The sequence below is a fragment of the Coturnix japonica genome, chromosome 11 (assembly GCF_054131305.1).
Source record: "Coturnix japonica strain WE chromosome 11, WE-NBRP24, whole genome shotgun sequence".
Taxonomy (NCBI): Eukaryota; Metazoa; Chordata; class Aves; order Galliformes; family Phasianidae; genus Coturnix; species Coturnix japonica.
In genome coordinates this window covers 20,859,123-20,875,173 of record NC_140673.1, presented here as the reverse complement: position 1 = coordinate 20,875,173, position 16,051 = coordinate 20,859,123, and the positions used below count along the sequence as shown (strand labels likewise).

At 48.2% G+C, this 16,051-nt stretch overlaps 3 protein-coding genes across 7 annotated transcripts in view; 2 read left to right on the top strand and 1 right to left on the bottom strand.

The window, feature by feature from the left end:
• Positions 1 to 3: 3 nt before the first annotated feature.
• On the top strand, positions 4 to 7,277 carry IPP (intracisternal A particle-promoted polypeptide). 2 transcript variants are annotated; one of them, XR_014932814.1, is made up of 8 exons: positions 4 to 335; positions 1,025 to 1,456; positions 1,543 to 1,628; positions 2,218 to 2,385; positions 3,150 to 3,287; positions 3,578 to 3,700; positions 4,365 to 4,585; positions 5,534 to 7,277. XR_014932814.1 is itself a non-coding variant. In XM_015870257.3 (8 exons), the coding sequence occupies exons 1-8, from the start codon at positions 47 to 49 to the stop codon at positions 5,756 to 5,758; spliced, it is 1,752 nt and encodes a 583-aa protein (XP_015725743.3). In that variant the 5' UTR covers positions 4 to 46; the 3' UTR covers positions 5,759 to 7,277. The 2 variants fall into 2 exon arrangements, 1 of the variants encoding a protein (XP_015725743.3); XM_015870257.3 differs by having other exon boundaries at positions 1,543 to 1,698.
• A 619-nt stretch (positions 7,278 to 7,896) lies between these two features.
• Positions 7,897 to 12,168, bottom strand: TMEM69 (transmembrane protein 69). 3 transcript variants are annotated; one of them, XM_085511617.1, is made up of 3 exons: positions 12,150 to 12,168; positions 10,384 to 10,443; positions 7,897 to 10,094 (listed from the first exon to the last, which is right to left on the bottom strand). In XM_085511617.1, exons 2-3 carry the CDS (start codon positions 10,426 to 10,428, stop codon positions 9,366 to 9,368), a joined length of 774 nt encoding a protein of 257 aa, XP_085367743.1. In that variant the 5' UTR covers positions 10,429 to 10,443; positions 12,150 to 12,168; the 3' UTR covers positions 7,897 to 9,365. The 3 variants fall into 3 exon arrangements, with proteins under 3 accessions (XP_085367743.1, XP_015725745.1, XP_085367742.1); XM_015870259.3 differs by lacking the exon at positions 12,150 to 12,168 and adding an exon at positions 10,553 to 10,899; XM_085511616.1 differs by lacking the exon at positions 12,150 to 12,168 and adding an exon at positions 10,608 to 10,899.
• The window catches only part of GPBP1L1 (GC-rich promoter binding protein 1 like 1), a 29,656-nt gene continuing 24,665 nt past the window's right edge, over positions 11,061 to 16,051 (top strand). For both annotated transcript variants that reach the window (XM_015870293.3, XM_015870294.3), the window contains exon 1: positions 11,061 to 11,140. The gene's annotated coding sequence lies outside the window, so the exon portion shown is untranslated. The remainder of the gene's footprint in view (positions 11,141 to 16,051) is intronic.

Genomic DNA, 16,051 nt, shown 5'->3' with positions numbered 1-16,051 from the left:
CTTGTGGCGGGCGGAGGGCGGCAGGGCCGTGCTGCTCCGTTCCGTCATGGCGTGTGCGGCGCCGGGCAGCGCTGGCGGCAGCTCGTTTTCGGACCGGCACGCCCGAATCCTGCTGGCACAGATCAACCGGCTCCGCGTCGGGCAGAGCTTCTGCGACGTGCGGCTGGAGGTGGGCCGAGAGGCGTTCAACGCGCACCGCCTGGTGCTGGCGGCCAGCAGCCCGTACTTTGTGGCGCTGTTCGCGGGCGGCATGAAGGAATCGGGCCGGGACGTGGTGCGGATCGCGGGCGTCGAGGCGGACATCTTCCACATCCTGCTGGATTTCATCTACACGGGTAACGATGGGGAGGGGAGGGGTCCTGTGAGATGTGCTGCGGGGTCTGTGAGGAGAGGGGAGGGAGGGAGGGAGGGAGGTCCTGTTGTTATCTCATGTTAGACATGGAGATTTTGGAAAGGGCCCAGAGGAGGCCACGAAGATGATCAGGGGGCTGGAGCACCTCCACTATGAGGACAGGCTGAGGGAGTTGGGTTTGTTCAGCCTGGAGAAGAGAAGGTTGTGGGGCCTTTGCAGCCTTTCAATACCTGAAGGGAACTTACTGCCAGGAGGGGAGTAAACTCTTGGAAAGGGCTGACAATAGCAGGACACGGGGAAATGGTTTTGAGTGAAAAGAGGGAAGATTTAGGTTGGATGTTAGGGGGAAGTTCTTCACTAGGAGAGTGGTTAGGCCCTGGAACAGGCTGCCCAGGGAGGTTGTGGATGCCCCGTCCTTGGAGGTGTTCAGGGCCAGGTTGGACGGGGCCATGGGCAACCTGATCTAGTAAAGGTGTATGTTTGGTGGCCCTGCCAGGCAGGGGGGTTGGAACTACATGATCCTTGAGGTCCCTTCCAACCCGGGTCATTCTGTCATTCTGTGTGGAGGGGCGGGCAGTCTGTGGGGTCCAGCCATGGGCAGGAGCTCTGGCCGCGCTCGGTGTCCCACACACATCTTACAGTGGAGCCCCACCGTCCTGTGCCTGCCCGCAGGCGTGGTGAGCATCAGCGAGCACAACGTGCAGGAGCTGATCGTCGCCGCGGACATGCTGCAGCTCAGCGAGGTGGTGGAGCTGTGCTGCGAGTTCCTGAAGGGCCAGATCGACCCACTGAACTGCATCGGCTTCTTCCAGTTCTCCGAGCAGATCGCCTGCCACGACCTGCTGGAGTTCACCGAGAGCTACATCCACGCGCACTTCCTGGAGGTGCAGGCTGGGGAGGAGTTCCTGGCACTGACCAAGGAGCAGCTGGTGAAGATCTTGCGGAGCGAGGACCTGAGCATTGAAGACGAGTACCAGGTGTTCCTGGCTGCTATGCAATGGATCCTGAAGGATCTGGGAAAAAGAAGGAAGTACGTAGTGGAAGTGCTGGAGCCTGTGCGATTCCCTCTGCTGCCAGCACAAAGACTCTTAAAGTACATAGAAGGTGAGCGCAAAAAGCGAGGAGTATCAGATGTTTGTATTCAAGCAAGCTGTTTTTAACTGAGTCTTTTCTAATCTTCTTTCCTCAAGGTATTCCAGATTTCAGCCTTCGGGTGGCCCTGCAAACTCTGTTGAAAGAATACTGTGAAGTCTGTAAATCTCCCAAAGAAAACAAGGTCAGCAGTTTTCTGCAAGCTTCTAAAGGTCGCCCACGGAGGAAAGCCAGGAAGTACCTTTATGCAGTAGGTTAGAATGTGGCTGTTTGAAACTTGTGAAACCAATGATAAAGTAGTGTTTTGTATTATAGTACTGACGGAAATGGTGGATTACTTTTTATTCACTGCAAAGGTGCAAAAAGAGCAGTACATTTCATCTGGCTGAGTTGCAGTTTTGGCTACTTCCTACTTAAAATTGCAGAGCAGGGGAGCATTTGTATTTTGCATCGTTATGACATGGCATTCAAAGCCTAGATTTGCCTTTTAAAAGTTATTTGCCTTGGGTGGAAAGCTGCAAATCAGCAGAGGATTTGCTCATGGTTCACTACAGGAAATGTATACTGGCATATACAGATTCCCTGCAATTCTTGTTTTTTTTCTTGAAGTTGATGTTTTCTCTGTGCAGTTTGGAAAAGTCTGATTCCTACTAACAGTAGAGTGCTGCTGCTATGGATTTTCTGTTGCATTTTTTTCTGTGTCTCTCATATTAAGAGCATGGGGTTGAGCAGGAGGCTCATACTCAGTTGTGACATTTCCATTTGCTTTCTAGGAGGGTACACCCGACTACAAGGAGGACGTTGGAGTGACAGCAGAGCCCTCAGCTGCGTGGAGCGATTTGACACTTTCAGCCACTATTGGACTACGGTGTCTTCCCTCCACCAGGCCCGTAGTGGGCTTGGGGTGGCTGTTGTTGGAGGAATGGTCTATGCCATTGGAGGTAACACCTGAAACAAGCACTTACTTTGGGAATGTTCACAATGCTAATGGCAATTTACACGTTAAATAAATGTCTATTATACAAAGTATTTATGTTCTTTGAAGGAGAATACCCAAAAAATTAACTTCAGAGCTGATATGCATCAGAAGGGGGAACTGTCCTCTTTTTGTGGTTTCAGAAAAATGAATAGATTCTATTTTAGGAATACGTGCCATGTAGTGATAGAGTAAATTCCTGTTCCTTAACTGCAATGTAAGAATATGATTTTTGTTGTATTCTGATAATTCTTAGTTTAGAATTGTGGTGTGTCCTGCACTGGTTTACTAATGTGATAGGGATTGGTGCTTTGTGTTTTATTTGTGATTGTGTTTATACTTGGGGTTGAGCTTTTTCTTCAAAAGTAAACCTGCAGTATTGCATAGGCCTAACATTGCACAGTCCAAAGTCAACTGCTTCTAGTTTTCCTGACTGAAAGTCTAGCAGAAGCACACAGAATGAGAGGCGAGCATCTACTTGTCTGCCTACCTGGAAAGGCTTGTTATGTATGTTTGCACAGGGATGTGATGAGTACCTCTACCTGCCCATCACTGAGGAATGCATATGCATACTGCTTTTGTCACCACGGAACTCATTCTTTAGTCTTGAAAACTGTCAGTTGTGCTGTGAAATAAAATGTGTATAGCACTGCTTGTTCGCTCCTCTGATGTTTTCAGTCACGTTTCGGGGAACTGTTGATTAAAGCTGTGCTTTCTCTTATTATACAGGTGAGAAGGACTCAATGATTTTTGACTGTACTGAATGTTATGATCCTGTCAGTAAGCAGTGGACTATTGTGGCTTCCATGAACCATCCTCGTTGTGGACTGGGAGTGTGTACGTGCTATGGGGCTATCTATGCTTTAGGTAATTCTTTTTTCTGTTGGGGTTAGTCTTAGAGGTGTTAATTCACCAAACTTGTCAATTGTTTTGATCTTTAATACCATGGCTTAATATTGCAAATCTGCATTTTTAGCAAAGAGCTGTTTAAATGAGCACTGGTACACCAAGTCTTTGTGAACTAGTTATTGTTCAGCTCTAACTTATTTCCCTAGCAGAGTTGTTGTTGTTCTGTTGCAAGACACGTTGTGTTACCTGCAGTTCAGACACTGCTTCACACCATTCAATTTTTTTCCCATGTTTGCTGTCATTTGCAGGAGGTTGGGTCGGAGCAGAGATTGGTAACACAATTGAAAGATTTGATCCTGAAGAGAATAGTTGGGATGTGGTGGGAAGCATGGCTGTACCCCGTTATTACTTTGGATGTTGTGAAATACAAGGTGAGTATTGATAAGCTTGCTTCCAAAACCCAGTGGCTCCTGGATCTCTTCAGAGCTGGCTGTGTTTCAGTCATGAACTCTTATCTTGTTCTGAGCTATCAGTTGCAGAAGATTGTGTTGTGCTTATTTGTCCTTCTAGCATGTATTTCTACATAAATTACATTATAGAGTTCTGTCTTCTGCCTTTTATCTTGTGGAAGTAGCTCATCTATGGCTGTTGGTATGAATATTCAGTTAATCCATTAACAGTTGATTATCCTTTCTGATATTGCTTTTATTTATTTCCAGTTTTTGGGTTTGTGTGCACGTCTTTTTGACAATCTATGGCAATGCTTCAGATTATTTTGGGACAGTTGTGTCTGAAGGTATAAGCTATGTGTGTGCTTACTAAGCTTTTGATCCGAGCACTGACAGAAGTTCCAGCCTTCTGAATTCTCCACCCTTCACTTGATTAATGATTCCTTTCATCAGAGCTTCTAGTGCTTGAGCCTCAGGGTTACTTACCTGAAAACTTTGTATGCTACTTCTGGACAAATAAAGGGTTTTATTTGGTATTCTTGAATCATCGTAGTGGCAAGCTGACATGGATGTCATGAGAAGCATTTTCTGTCTTTCAGAACATTATATTATGAAACTTAAGGTAGGATAAATTATATTTCTACAGGTCTGATTTATGTTGTTGGTGGTATCAGCCATGAGGGCGTAGAGCTGCGTTCTGTTGAAGTTTATGACCCGATATCTAAACGTTGGTCTGAGCTTCCTCCCATGGGCACCCGGCGAGCGTACCTTGGTGTAGCTGCTCTAAACGATTGTATCTATGCTGTCGGAGGCTGGAACGAATCTCAAGATGCACTTGCTACTGTAGAAAGATACTCCTTTGAAGAGGTATGGTGCATTCCCCTCCTTTCAGAATGTAAACTGTGTGAGCTTTGTGTAAAATGCTGTAGGAGCAGCCTGCTTCCTTCCTTTAAAAAGGAAACATCATAATTTCCAGTTTTCCCTACTGGCTGGTAATCCAAGTGGGGGTTGGGGGTGGAGGGGAAGTTCTAGTGACCTCTGGGTCTGTCTGTCCTAACCAGCCTGTAGAATTCTGCTGATCTGACCCAGAGCAATGTGGTTATGAAAACTGTATGCATGCTTTTGGGAAACTGAAAGCTAACCAAGCTCAGATATTCCATAGTTTGGTAAACACTTGACAAAGTTATAGTGGGGTAGATATCCCCTTCACCTTCTGTGATGGAATGAATTACACTCTCTAGAAAGAACAAGTATGAGTTGCCCTTTTCTGCATCAAAATGTGGTGATGGTTTCAGTGCAACTATAGAAAATTCGCTTTGAATGCATTATTAGTCCGGGCTATTATTGCTCATGTTTATATGATGCTCTTTGCAACAGAAGCTAGTGTTAAAAGCAGCACATATTCCAGTGTGGCACTGTGCTGTGCAGTGTTTTCTTTGTTTCCCATCTCAAATGCATATTGTTCTCTGTTTTGGAGATGGACTACGTCACGTGGTGACTGAAGAAAGGAAGGGGTGTTGTGTAGGCAGGATGTGATCTGTTCTTTAGAGACTGGCATGATATGGACCACTTGTGAATGTGTTGGCACTACAGTATCGATAACACTTGATACTATACTCAATGATCTCTAAGGTCCTTTCCAACCCGCACGAGACTACGATACTATGATGATATGATACGATATACACACAGCATGCTTGAACTTGTGATGTTTGTGTAGTTAACATGTTTCAGTCTTTAAGGCTAAGAAGCTGCTTTTATCAGAACTGACACATACCCTAAAACTACTTGTTGACTCTTTCATGTTCTCATTAGGAAAAGTGGGTTGAAGTTGCACCAATGAAGATGCCAAGAGCTGGTGTCTGTGTTGTGACTGTGAATGGATTTCTTTATGCCTCGGGAGGCCGTGCTCCCAGTCATGACTTTGCTGCTCCGGTAACCTCTGACTGTGTTGAAGTTTATAACCCTCACATGGACAGTTGGACTGAAATTGCTAACATGATTACCAGCCGCTGTGACGGAGGTGTAGCTGTACTGTAAAATGCATGGAAGAAAACTCATATAAGGAATGACTGAACATCTGTCTCCTCAGGTTTCTGGCTTCATTGGCCAGAAACCTCTTCTGTCAGCTGACACTGCAGTAGAGACAGGGGGATTAGATCAGAGGGCTCTTCCTAAACAAAAGGAAATATTAAAACTTCCCCATCAAAGTAAACAGGCTTATCCCAGATTAGGAATACCTCTTATGACTGGATTAAGATTTATTAAGTGGCAAATCTACCTGGAATAATCTGAAGAAATGATTCCAGCACACTAGAGACATCAGACCTCAGTCAGTATCTTTAGCTGACCCTACAGCCTGGAGGAAGGCCGCTATGGGTGGTTAGGAGTTCCCTGCTGATAAAAGCAGGCTGGCTACTTGACTACCATTAGTTGTCCTTTGCTGATAGAAAACAAGAAAGAAGAGATGGGAGAGACTCGGTGCCTCCACTTAGGACCTAGATGCATTTGGGCCTCTGCTGCTGCAGGGCATGGGCACTAAATATCAATCAGACGTTTACTTCCCTGCCACCCCTGACTTTGATGGTAAGTAGCTGAGGACTTCCTGTTGTGGACAGTTATTCTTGCAGTTCTAATAATGTCATTCCGCTTCAGCACAGGCTTTTTATAATCAGTGGAGTCAGCGATGACAATAGAACTCCTTTTCTGTATGTTTATGATTATTCTAAGTGGAAATGGCACTTGTTAGATTAGTTACTTTTGCAGTCAGGATGGCTCTTAAACTGAAAACCTAAGGAAAACCTTTTGCCCTTTTTTTTTTTTTTCCTTTGTTAACTGTATTTTATGCTGTGTGACATGCTGTGACTTGGCATTGAATACATGCTCACATACAAGGTTCATCCTTGCTACATCTTATACCTTGCTTCTTCTTCGAAATTAGAGTGGACAAAGCCTTTTGTAGTAGTAATAGCTGCATTCAGCATTCAACTAATGCTAATAGTGTGTCTTTCCCTAAAGAATTCATATTTAGCTTGGATATACTTAAAATACTTGCAGGAGTTTGGAGTTATTTCTAGCTTCATCTAATTAACATTGTACTTGAAGTTGCTTTTTGCACACTACAATTGCATTGTCTGCACAGCCACGGATGACTCAGATAAGAGTCTGAAACAAAGCTGCTTGAACTCGAGAGACAGTGTTGCCCTACAACATAAAATTGTAACTGGAACATCAGGGAACAGGAAGCCTGCGTTATGGAGACAAAGGGGCAACTATACCAAGTCAGCATCTCTTTTATACAGTTAACAAATTAATGTATGGGTAAAAGCCCCCAGAGTCAGTGTTGCAGGTACATTAAGAATCCAGATTTCTGCATTCTAACACAGGACTGAGATGGCCAGATTAAAATGAGCTAGATGATGGAGCATTTCTTTTCTCTGATCACTCAATCATTGTATGTTTTACTTGGAAAATGATTTCTTATGTGTAATTGTTGTTCTTCAAGTCTGCATTTGTTTTAAGCAGTTTTTTTGTAATAAAATACGTTTTCATAACTGAATATGGAATGCCCTTGAATATGGTGTTTTCCTACCACAGTGAGTTGTATCATTGCTATTTTCATTCAGTAAGTTGTCCTGTTCTTTAACTGGAAGTCCTGTTTCCTGGTAGGATGCTGGGAGAGATTGATTAGACTTTTTTGACTGCTTCAGGCTGCAAATAACAGACTTCTGTAGTAAAATACTCATTAGTTTCTCTTCAGTATAAAGTCACCCAGACTTCTTGAAAGTGTGGCTGCCTTATCAGCTCCACGCAGCCCTCTCTGAAATGAAGTTATAGGTAATATTTCTTAAGTCTTGTTACTCATGCTTTAGGAACCTTTTTGAGACACTTGAGAAATACCGCCTTTGCTATATTTTGTTCATTTGGGAACTACATACATTCACTTCTCATCCTTTCCCATGAACTTATGGTTTAGGTTCTCTTGAGGGATTCTGCTGTTGGAGAAGGCAGCTTCATGCCAGTTCTTATGGCTGATTTTGGTGTTGAGTGACTCCAGGAGGCTGTAATCACCCCCTCTCCACTACTCAGCAATCTTCCTTTGACTCAGACCCAACACAATACTCTTGTCTGGATTCATTTTTTAAAAACTGTCCTATTTAAGCAAGAATAACGCTGTGTTTACAATGAAAGGGGTTTTATTTCTTTTATATTCTGAGAACATCAGTGTACAATGCTGATTCGGTGAAATGATGCTGTCAACGCATATAAGGAAATAGGGTATGAAAATGAGAGATACATGGATATAGCTGCTATTTCAGCAACACCGTGTAAGAAGATGGCACCATCTCTAGGCAGGTTTCCTGAATTGTTCTTTGAATGAACAGATAAAACTGAAGTTATGGTAGGTGCTTCATTCTTTACTAATCAACAGTGAGGACAAGTGCTTTACAAGTGCTATGAGGATCATATAAATTGGTCCTGAGGGTACATGGATATCACACTATGGCTTTCTCCTTGCACCTTATACTGTATTTAAGATAAAAAGCCTACAGTAAATATGTCTTATATGCTGGATTAAGCTTCTTGAGGTAGCTGAGGGTAGAAAACATGTATGACAGGTTCTTGTTTCTTCCTCTAAATTATGTTAAGATTGTGACTTATGTGTGAAGTTCTATCAATAATCAGCTGCTCCTGGAGAGTGTGCAGCCCACAGCTGCATTTGTACCTTCCCAGATTCCTCCTGTTGAGGGGGGAGAAAACACAAACTTCTTTCAACTCTACTGTCTGCTCCTTTAGTGTTAGCAGATCTGTGTCACACCAAGCAGCAATTGCTGGTACTTCAACTTAGGAATATTACAGTCCTTTATGATTATGTGTTGCAAGCAGCTTTGTTGGTTAAGTAACGCTAACAGTAACTGAAGTAACTTTAACTGAACACATGGGTCAGCTCTCCTTTTCATTTACGTCTAAATAGTGAGCTAATCTTTTTTCATTGCACCTCATTGAAGCTAAAAAGTTCTCCCTTCCAGCCTTTCTTATGGCAGCTTAATGGGATACTTTAAGTGAACTCAGCTCAGCTTGCCACCACAACCAAACCTTGCCTGTCCTTTCTTTCCACTTTAAGTTGTATGTCATTAAGCTCTGGACATCTCCTCAGTTTGAAATAAGGCAGTTTTTGGTGTTTTATTTTTACTTCCACAAAATAAGAACTGAAGCTGTATGTACTTCTGCACAATTCTTCTCTATTCTTTCAGTGATAACGTACTGCTTTCACCTTGACATAGTTTAGAACATGTACCACTACATCATTGTTCTCCCTACCACAGAATGTTATCTCATTGTAGTCAAACCAGATACTTCAGTAATTCAGGACAGAGCAATTCATACCCGCATCGCATCAATCTCCATTTTTAATTCATCTGATCCCACTCAGGAATGACACTTTGTTCTGTAGGTAATGGCAGATGTTGGCCTGCCTTGGACATGAGCAGTATTTACAATCCTTCGCTCCTAAACTTGCTATGAACTGAATAAGCATCTTGATCAGTGCCATCTTATGACTTCTAAGCACAAAAAAAAGCCTTTATTTCCATATTACCTCACTACAAATACATTATTAACAAATAAACAGCTTTTTCTTCTTGCTTTATTGTTTTGTGTTCTGCCTTTCAGGTGTACTGTTAATTATCTCATTCTCTGAAGCCATCTTTATGGCTAAAGTAGCCAACAGCGATAACGCTGCCAACACCGTCACCACAATCCTCAGTCCTTTAAACCAAAGAGGATAGGTAGGAAGAAGGGAAACATCATAGTGCAGTGCTATCCCTAAGCTCAGAACAATCATTACTGCGCTGCTAGTGATATCTTTCATAAGCAAGGCCTGCCATGCGAGCAGAGGCAGCACGGTGCTGTTGGCCAGGTTCAGCCAGTCTGGCTTGGCTGGGCTGTTTTCTGGGACAGCAAATCCCCATTTCATTCCCCCTATGAAAGAAACGATTACGGCTCCATACGTAACCTGAACAAACGCCAGCTCTGGGTGGTACGTCCTTTGGAGAACCATCAATAGCGGCATGGAAACCAGCGGAATTAGCCCTGCAAAGCTTAAGTAAAGGGCTGGCTTTGGAGAATCCTTGAGCGATCTCATGCTCTGTCGCAACAGACCTGGCTCTCGGGGAGCTTCTCGGGGAGGCTTTTTCTTTAGGAGTGGGAAAGAGGTGTGAAAAGCTTGCAGTCTGGTTGCACACACCGATGCTGTGCTGAGGCTCAGAGGTCTTGAGAGGAGACAAACGTTTCTCTGCAGATTGAGACTGGGAGAGGAGCACCTTGCCATGTTCTTCCCATGCAGGAGCAGGCTGGGACCAGTTCGCTGCTGTAGCTGCAATTAAAAAGCTTGTTCTGAGCACCAACACAGCGTTATTGTCCTACAGCTGCCCACAGCATCCACTAAATACCGAACCGAGCTTTCCTGGCCGGATAACCCCACATCCACCCTCTGGGCTCTCTCATGTTTCACCCTCAGCAATGAAGCTGGTGCAGCTTTCACCAACCAGCTGGCGGAGCTGCTCGGCTCTTCCCAGCGAGCAAGGAGACGAGATTCACCACGACAGACGAGTAACAAAAAATACAGACAAATACCAGAACATAACACAGCCCGCAGGACTCACCTGGCGAGGTGCTCGGGAGCAGCAGCGCTGTATGAGATGGAACATGTCGCTTTGTCGGTCCTGGAACAGAAGCAGAACGGGCTGAGCCGCCAGTAGTTCAGTGTGGAGACGTGCGGCTCGTACCGTGCTGTACGTGTGGGTACAGCCTCGACGCGCTGTGACTATTTACCCCCCGCGGTTACTGTGCTGCAGACATTGCACACACTGCAGCCGCTGGGACTCGCCGGGCGGGGGGCGCCGCTTCCTGCGCAGCGGGGATGGCTCCGGCAGCGCAATGCCCCGGCGGGACGGGCGGGAACGAGCACGGCGCCTTTGGTTCCGCTGCACGGGGAACAGCGCGGCTGTGCTCAGTGGCTGTGCTCAGCACCCGATACACAGCCCGGCCCAGCCCGGCGCGGTGCCGCGGTGCCGCCCCGTGCGGATGGATCCCGGCGCGCTCCGTCCCGTCCCGGTTCCGGCCTCGTGCCGCTCAGTTCCGCACGCGGCCGCGCTGGAACGCGGCTCCCAGGCTGCCCCGCGGCACGGCTCGGCGCGGTGCCTCATGGGACTCGTAGTCCTTGGCTGCTCGCCGATTGGTGGCTGTGCGTTCGCTCCGTGGCCCAGCCGAGGGGCGTGTCGTTCCTCGTGCAGGCCCCGCCCCGCCCGCTCTCTGGCCCCGCCCCCTCCGGCCCCCGGCCGGGCAGGGCCGGGCAGCCATTTTGGGCAGAGCTTTGTTATGGTTGTGGGGCCGCAGGAGGCAGCGCTTGAGGCCTGGCCGGTGAGTGCGGCGCCCGGCTCCGTTCCTCGCGTTTCGCGGCGTCTCCTCCCGCCGCTCCGCCGGGCCCGGCGCCGGCTCCTCGCCCTTCGCCCCCCGATCGCTCGCCCCGCGGCCTCGGAGCGCTCCGGGCTGGGGCCTCCCGCCAGGCCGGGACCCCTCTGGCGGCGGCGCTGGGGGCAGCGGGGCGGCCGCCTGGGGGAGCTCGGCGCTCCGGGCCCCGCCGCGCGCACGGCCACGGCCGTTCCGCCGCCACCGGGGGAGCCGCGCTGCCGGGGGGCTCCGGGCCGGGGGGGGTTGAGGCGGCCGAGGGGCCGAGCAACGCGTTTATTGTTTCCTGCCTCGGCGCAAAGTTTGCCGGGGCTGACAGCGCTGCCGTGGCCGCGCGCCGTGTCACGGACGGGCAGAGGCCGGGGGTAAAGTCCCCGGGTTGGAGCGGGCTTCGTGCGCGCGACTTGGAAACGAAAGTGGCGATGTGGGGCCGAGGGCCGAGCCGAGCCGCCGCCGTAACGGAGCGGTTGGGGGGGAGGAGGTCGGCGGCGACACGTGTGCCCGGCCCGGCCGCGGGAGGCCGGCGGTTCCCGGGTGTCGCCGGGCCGCGCTCCCGGCCTCGTGCGGCTCCGCTGTGTGCGCGGGGCGGGCGGTGCCGGCCGAGCTGCTGGGCGCTGTGCTGCAGGCCGACTGCCGGGGGACTCGAGTTGGGATTCACACGGCAACTTCCCAGCGGCCGATCTGTACCGATCTGTACCGATCTGTACTGATCTGTACCGATCTGTACTGATCTGTACCGGGCGGCTCGAGCTGAGCGGCCGCCGTGCAATCCTTCCGGCCGGGGCGGAATTTCTTAAAAAACGTCGGCTAAAAATCGCCCGGGATAAGCTCTGACCAGGTCAGCCGGCGCCGCCTTCCCTGCCCTCGAGCTCCGAGTGACACAGGCGTTAGTAATGCCGGTAATGTTCCGGAAGGTTGGAAGCGGCCGAGGGAGGGACGTAAACACGGGCTGGGAGCGCACCTGGGAGCCTCGGAGCGGGTGGGGCTGCGGCGGGGCCCGGCGCCTCCTGCCTCATCCCGGCTGCGGCCCAACGCGCTGCTGCGAGACACGGAGCGGGGGTGGCAGCGCTCGGCTCCGCGCTGCTGTGTATGGGGAGCGGTGCTGGGAACGGGCGGGATGCGGGAAAGGTGTGGGGCGGGACGGGCAGGGAGCAACGTCAGCACTTCAACAGAAGCAGCCCTTTATTTCCACGGTACTTCTGATCGCTTATAGAGAAAACTGCTCCATGAGAACTTGTACGGGCTTTTTTTTTCTAGAGGGAGAAAGCATTAGTCGGTGTTTTCCTCGTTCACTTCTAAGGAAGCACGACCATTGCATATTTTATACATCTGGGTTGTAGTCTTAATCCTGCGTGGCACAGAAGTTTCCATTGCAGATACTCTGCAAGGACTTGAAGTGAAAACACGCAGGGAACAGATGGCATCTGGGGAAATGAAGGGCCGGGTTGTTGGTGGTTGGGTGTTTCTCTATTAGTGTTTCTGAAATAGGAAAGGAGCAGCGTGCAGCTGTGATACGTATTGCAAAGGGAGTGGAAGCGCACGTTGTGTGACTGCTGTTAGAAATGCCTTGGAGACGTTGTGCAGGTTGTGGTCACCTTGTCTCCCCGATGGCGCTGCTCCGTGCCTCAAACGCTTCACTGGATCGAGAGCTGAAGTTGCCTTTTTCAACGCAGTTTCAACATTAGGGGAGTTTTGAAGCTGCTGATTGGGTTGAGTTGCAGGGTGCACTTCAGGGCGTGCTTTATTCGTTACTGTGTATGAGCAGATTGGAGAGGAGCTGGTTGTGTTAAGCAGGGCTAAACATGAAGCACTCTTTTCTGCAGAGTGCTGCTGGTTCCTGCACCGTACAGCTTTGTGAGAGCACAAGTGTAGGCTGGCTGTTGCTGTAGGTTACAGTGAGCAAGGTCATTGCTGGAGAGCTCTCCAGCTGGTGAGGCACTCTGCGTGCACAAGAGTTTCTTTGGGGTTGGTAAGTCCTGTGTTAACTTATTGGGGTGGAGTGCTTTCCCTCTGCTTTAGGTGTTGTCCTGCCAACACGGCAGGGTAAGGAGCTGCTGCAGTGTCCCTTGTGCAGCGCCTGGCATTCCGTAAGCAGTGCACAGCTTGCTGTAGCAGAGTCGCACCGGTTCGGGTTCTCCTCACTTGTCAGGTTTGACAAAAGGCAGCGAAGTTGGCAGTAACGTGGTTCTGCTCAGCACGGCTCCCAAACGGCTGCGAGTTGGTTCAGTGCTGTGGGAGGGAACTTCAAGGAGTTATTGTATGGGCAGAGGGTACATTTACATTTTGGGGAATGGATTTAGATGGGCTGATAGCAGCCAAATACTCACTGTCCTGTGCGTGTATGTGCAGACACTGCGCAGGCTGAGAAGTTTAGGTCACATCAAGGCTGTGGGGGGGAAGCCTGTCAGCTACATTAATTGTATATATTAGCAATTGGACTACATGGCTGCAAATTGGGATTTCTTGATTTAAGAGTGCTTAACATTGTTCAGTTCCTGCCTTCTCTAGCTGGGCTAAAAAAGTGTTTGGCAAAGAGAAGGACTTTAATGCTTTAGACTTCTCAGGCTTTTCTGTAATTAAGCAGCAAAAAGACTTTGTAGAATGTTGGTGTGTGCAGCTCCCTACGATGAGTAATGTGAAGTGGTGGTGCTCCCAAGGCTTGGCTAAAGACAAACCCTTTGAACCGGTGCATCCAGACGTAACTGAGGTTGTGCACAAGAAGTGGTGATGGGGCCCAAATAGTTTGCAGGATATGACCCGGTGCCTCTGGACCACTGTATGCTCCAGGGCTCACCAGGAGCTGCTGAAGTCCTGGGATAGGGTCATTCTAATGAGAGTCCCAGCAGATTTCTATTTACTTTTAATCCCATCCTTGAATCGTGCGCTGCATTTCAGTTTGGTGCTTTCATTGCTTTACCCTCCACCTTGAAAGGAGCATCACAGCTTCATGGTGCCATGTTGGTGCCTCCTGAGGGGCACAGATGTGTGCGCATAAAGTGTTTGTGTAACACTGTCTAGGTTAATGTCCTTGTTTTATGGAATCTACTTTTTCTAGTACAAGAAGTGGTCAAATATTTTAATGAATTTGCCATGGAGCACTTCTATTTTCAGCATCTGCAGCAGGTCCAGGAGTAGGTGAGTGTCAGAGGACAGCGATGGTGTAGCCAGGGGTGGGTGATGCTGGGGACGGAGGCTTAGTGTGGCAGGGGCTGCTTTCCTGGGTATTTCAGTGACCCACATAGCACACAGCATGTGACAGTGACCGTAGTGCTCTGGAGCTTCGTCATCCTTAGTTCCTAATGAGCAACTCTCTTGTAAACAAAGGGCTGAGTCTGCCGTTCTTTTGGGCACAGATTAGCGATACCCAGAAAGTTGTGGGTGAATTTATAGTGAAGTTATCAGCAGACCTTTGGCTGGAAACACTCCAGAGAGGGCATTCTGCCATTGTGTCCCAGTGCTCCATCCATCACCAGAAGGTTAATCAGTATTCACGTGAGGTGGGCTGAAAACTCCTTCACTGTTGATCTTAAAAGCTTGATGGGGAAATTCTTGTACCCTGCAAAAGTTTAATATATTTTGCTCTTGACTTTTGGTTCTGGAAAAGTGTCTTTCCTCTATTTTGAGCTCTATTTAAGGAGAGAAATAGCTTAAAGATGCCTTAAATGTCTTCAGATTGGCTGGACCTTATGGAATGTATCCCGCAGTACTTCGGGAGCTGAGAGGCTGTGGGGATGGGAGAAGTTCCAGCTGAGGGGTGGTGGGGAGCACGTCCACTCCCAGCATTGGAAAAAGATGGGACAGGAGCATGTCTGTTCAACTCATCACAGGGGGACAAATGATGAGTGTTCACATCAGGAAGCTCTGCTGGGTCGTGTGCTGTTGGGTAGCTTTGTTTTCCTGTATTAAAATGATACTGTACTAAACCCCCAGATGGTACCACCTTGACAAATACAAGGAATGGTCTGAAATCGATCCTGTTTAGTGTAGGTGAGGTTTAGGAATATTACCTCCTGCAGACACATAGCAGCTGGGTGGGCAGCAGTTCTGTGAGAGAGTATTTGGGGTTTGTAGTGGTTTCTAAATTACCATGAATCAGCAGCATTGCTATCGTGACAATTCACTTGTCATACTGGAATACACAGAAACATCATAAATAAGGTCATGAAGCAGTTCTTCCATTCCTCTGAGGAGCAGTAAGTCTCCAACAAAAGGGTTTTGTTCAGTTTGTGGCATTGTCAGACTTTGAGAAAGGTTATGGCTGGGCGAGAAGAACTGTAATAAAGGCCTGGAAAGAGAAGCTCTGAATGAGGAGTGAAAAGCTGTTGAGCTCTGACATGGTTTTGTACCACTCGTGGCTCATCAGACATCAGTAGGTTAAAGTTACCTGCAGGTGGAAGTGGGAGCCAGCTGTGTGCAAGCTGTCAGGTGTGCTGGGTGGGTCACGTTTGCTATTATCACCATCAGTACTTTGAACCTAAATAGCTTCAGCAGTAAAATTGGAGTGGTTGTGACATGTATTTATGTATTAAGAAAAAAATGTGACTGTATTCAATCCTATAAAGCACTGTTACGTCTTTTTTTTCTGCTGGGATAAGTACTGATGTGGAGAGATGCCTTCAGAGGTGGCTGTGAAAGGAGGTGAGCTTGCCATGTCCTGGTGAGCAGAGCAGGTATTTAGGGGCTGAGGAGGCAGCTGGAGGTGTTGAGTTGGGCACTGGCTGCATGGACAGGCTTCCAATCTGTAGGAGCAGCCAACAGGGGTTGTAGACATACACTGGAGAGTGCTGATGGGCTGGTCTTGTTTTGATGTACAGCTCCTAAAAAATATATCCAGTGTAGGTGTGAATACCTGCATAATGATTT

Bases quoted from the DNA above. Each gene is read 5' to 3' on its own strand.
- IPP (XM_015870257.3), top strand. From the start codon at position 47: ATGGCGTGTGCGGCGCCGGGCAGCGCTGGCGGCAGCTCGTTTTCGGAC. The intron at 336-1,024 runs GTAACGATGGGG...GCCTGCCCGCAG, and splicing joins GCTGGATTTCATCTACACGG to GCGTGGTGAGCATCAGCGAG. The intron at 1,457-1,542 runs GTGAGCGCAAAA...TCTTTCCTCAAG, and splicing joins ACTCTTAAAGTACATAGAAG to GTATTCCAGATTTCAGCCTT.
- TMEM69 (XM_085511617.1), bottom strand. From the start codon at position 10,428: ATGTTCCATCTCATACAGCGCTGCTGCTCCCGAGCACCTCGCCAG. The intron at 10,095-10,383 runs GTGAGTCCTGCG...TTTTAATTGCAG, and splicing joins GCTCCCGAGCACCTCGCCAG to CTACAGCAGCGAACTGGTCC.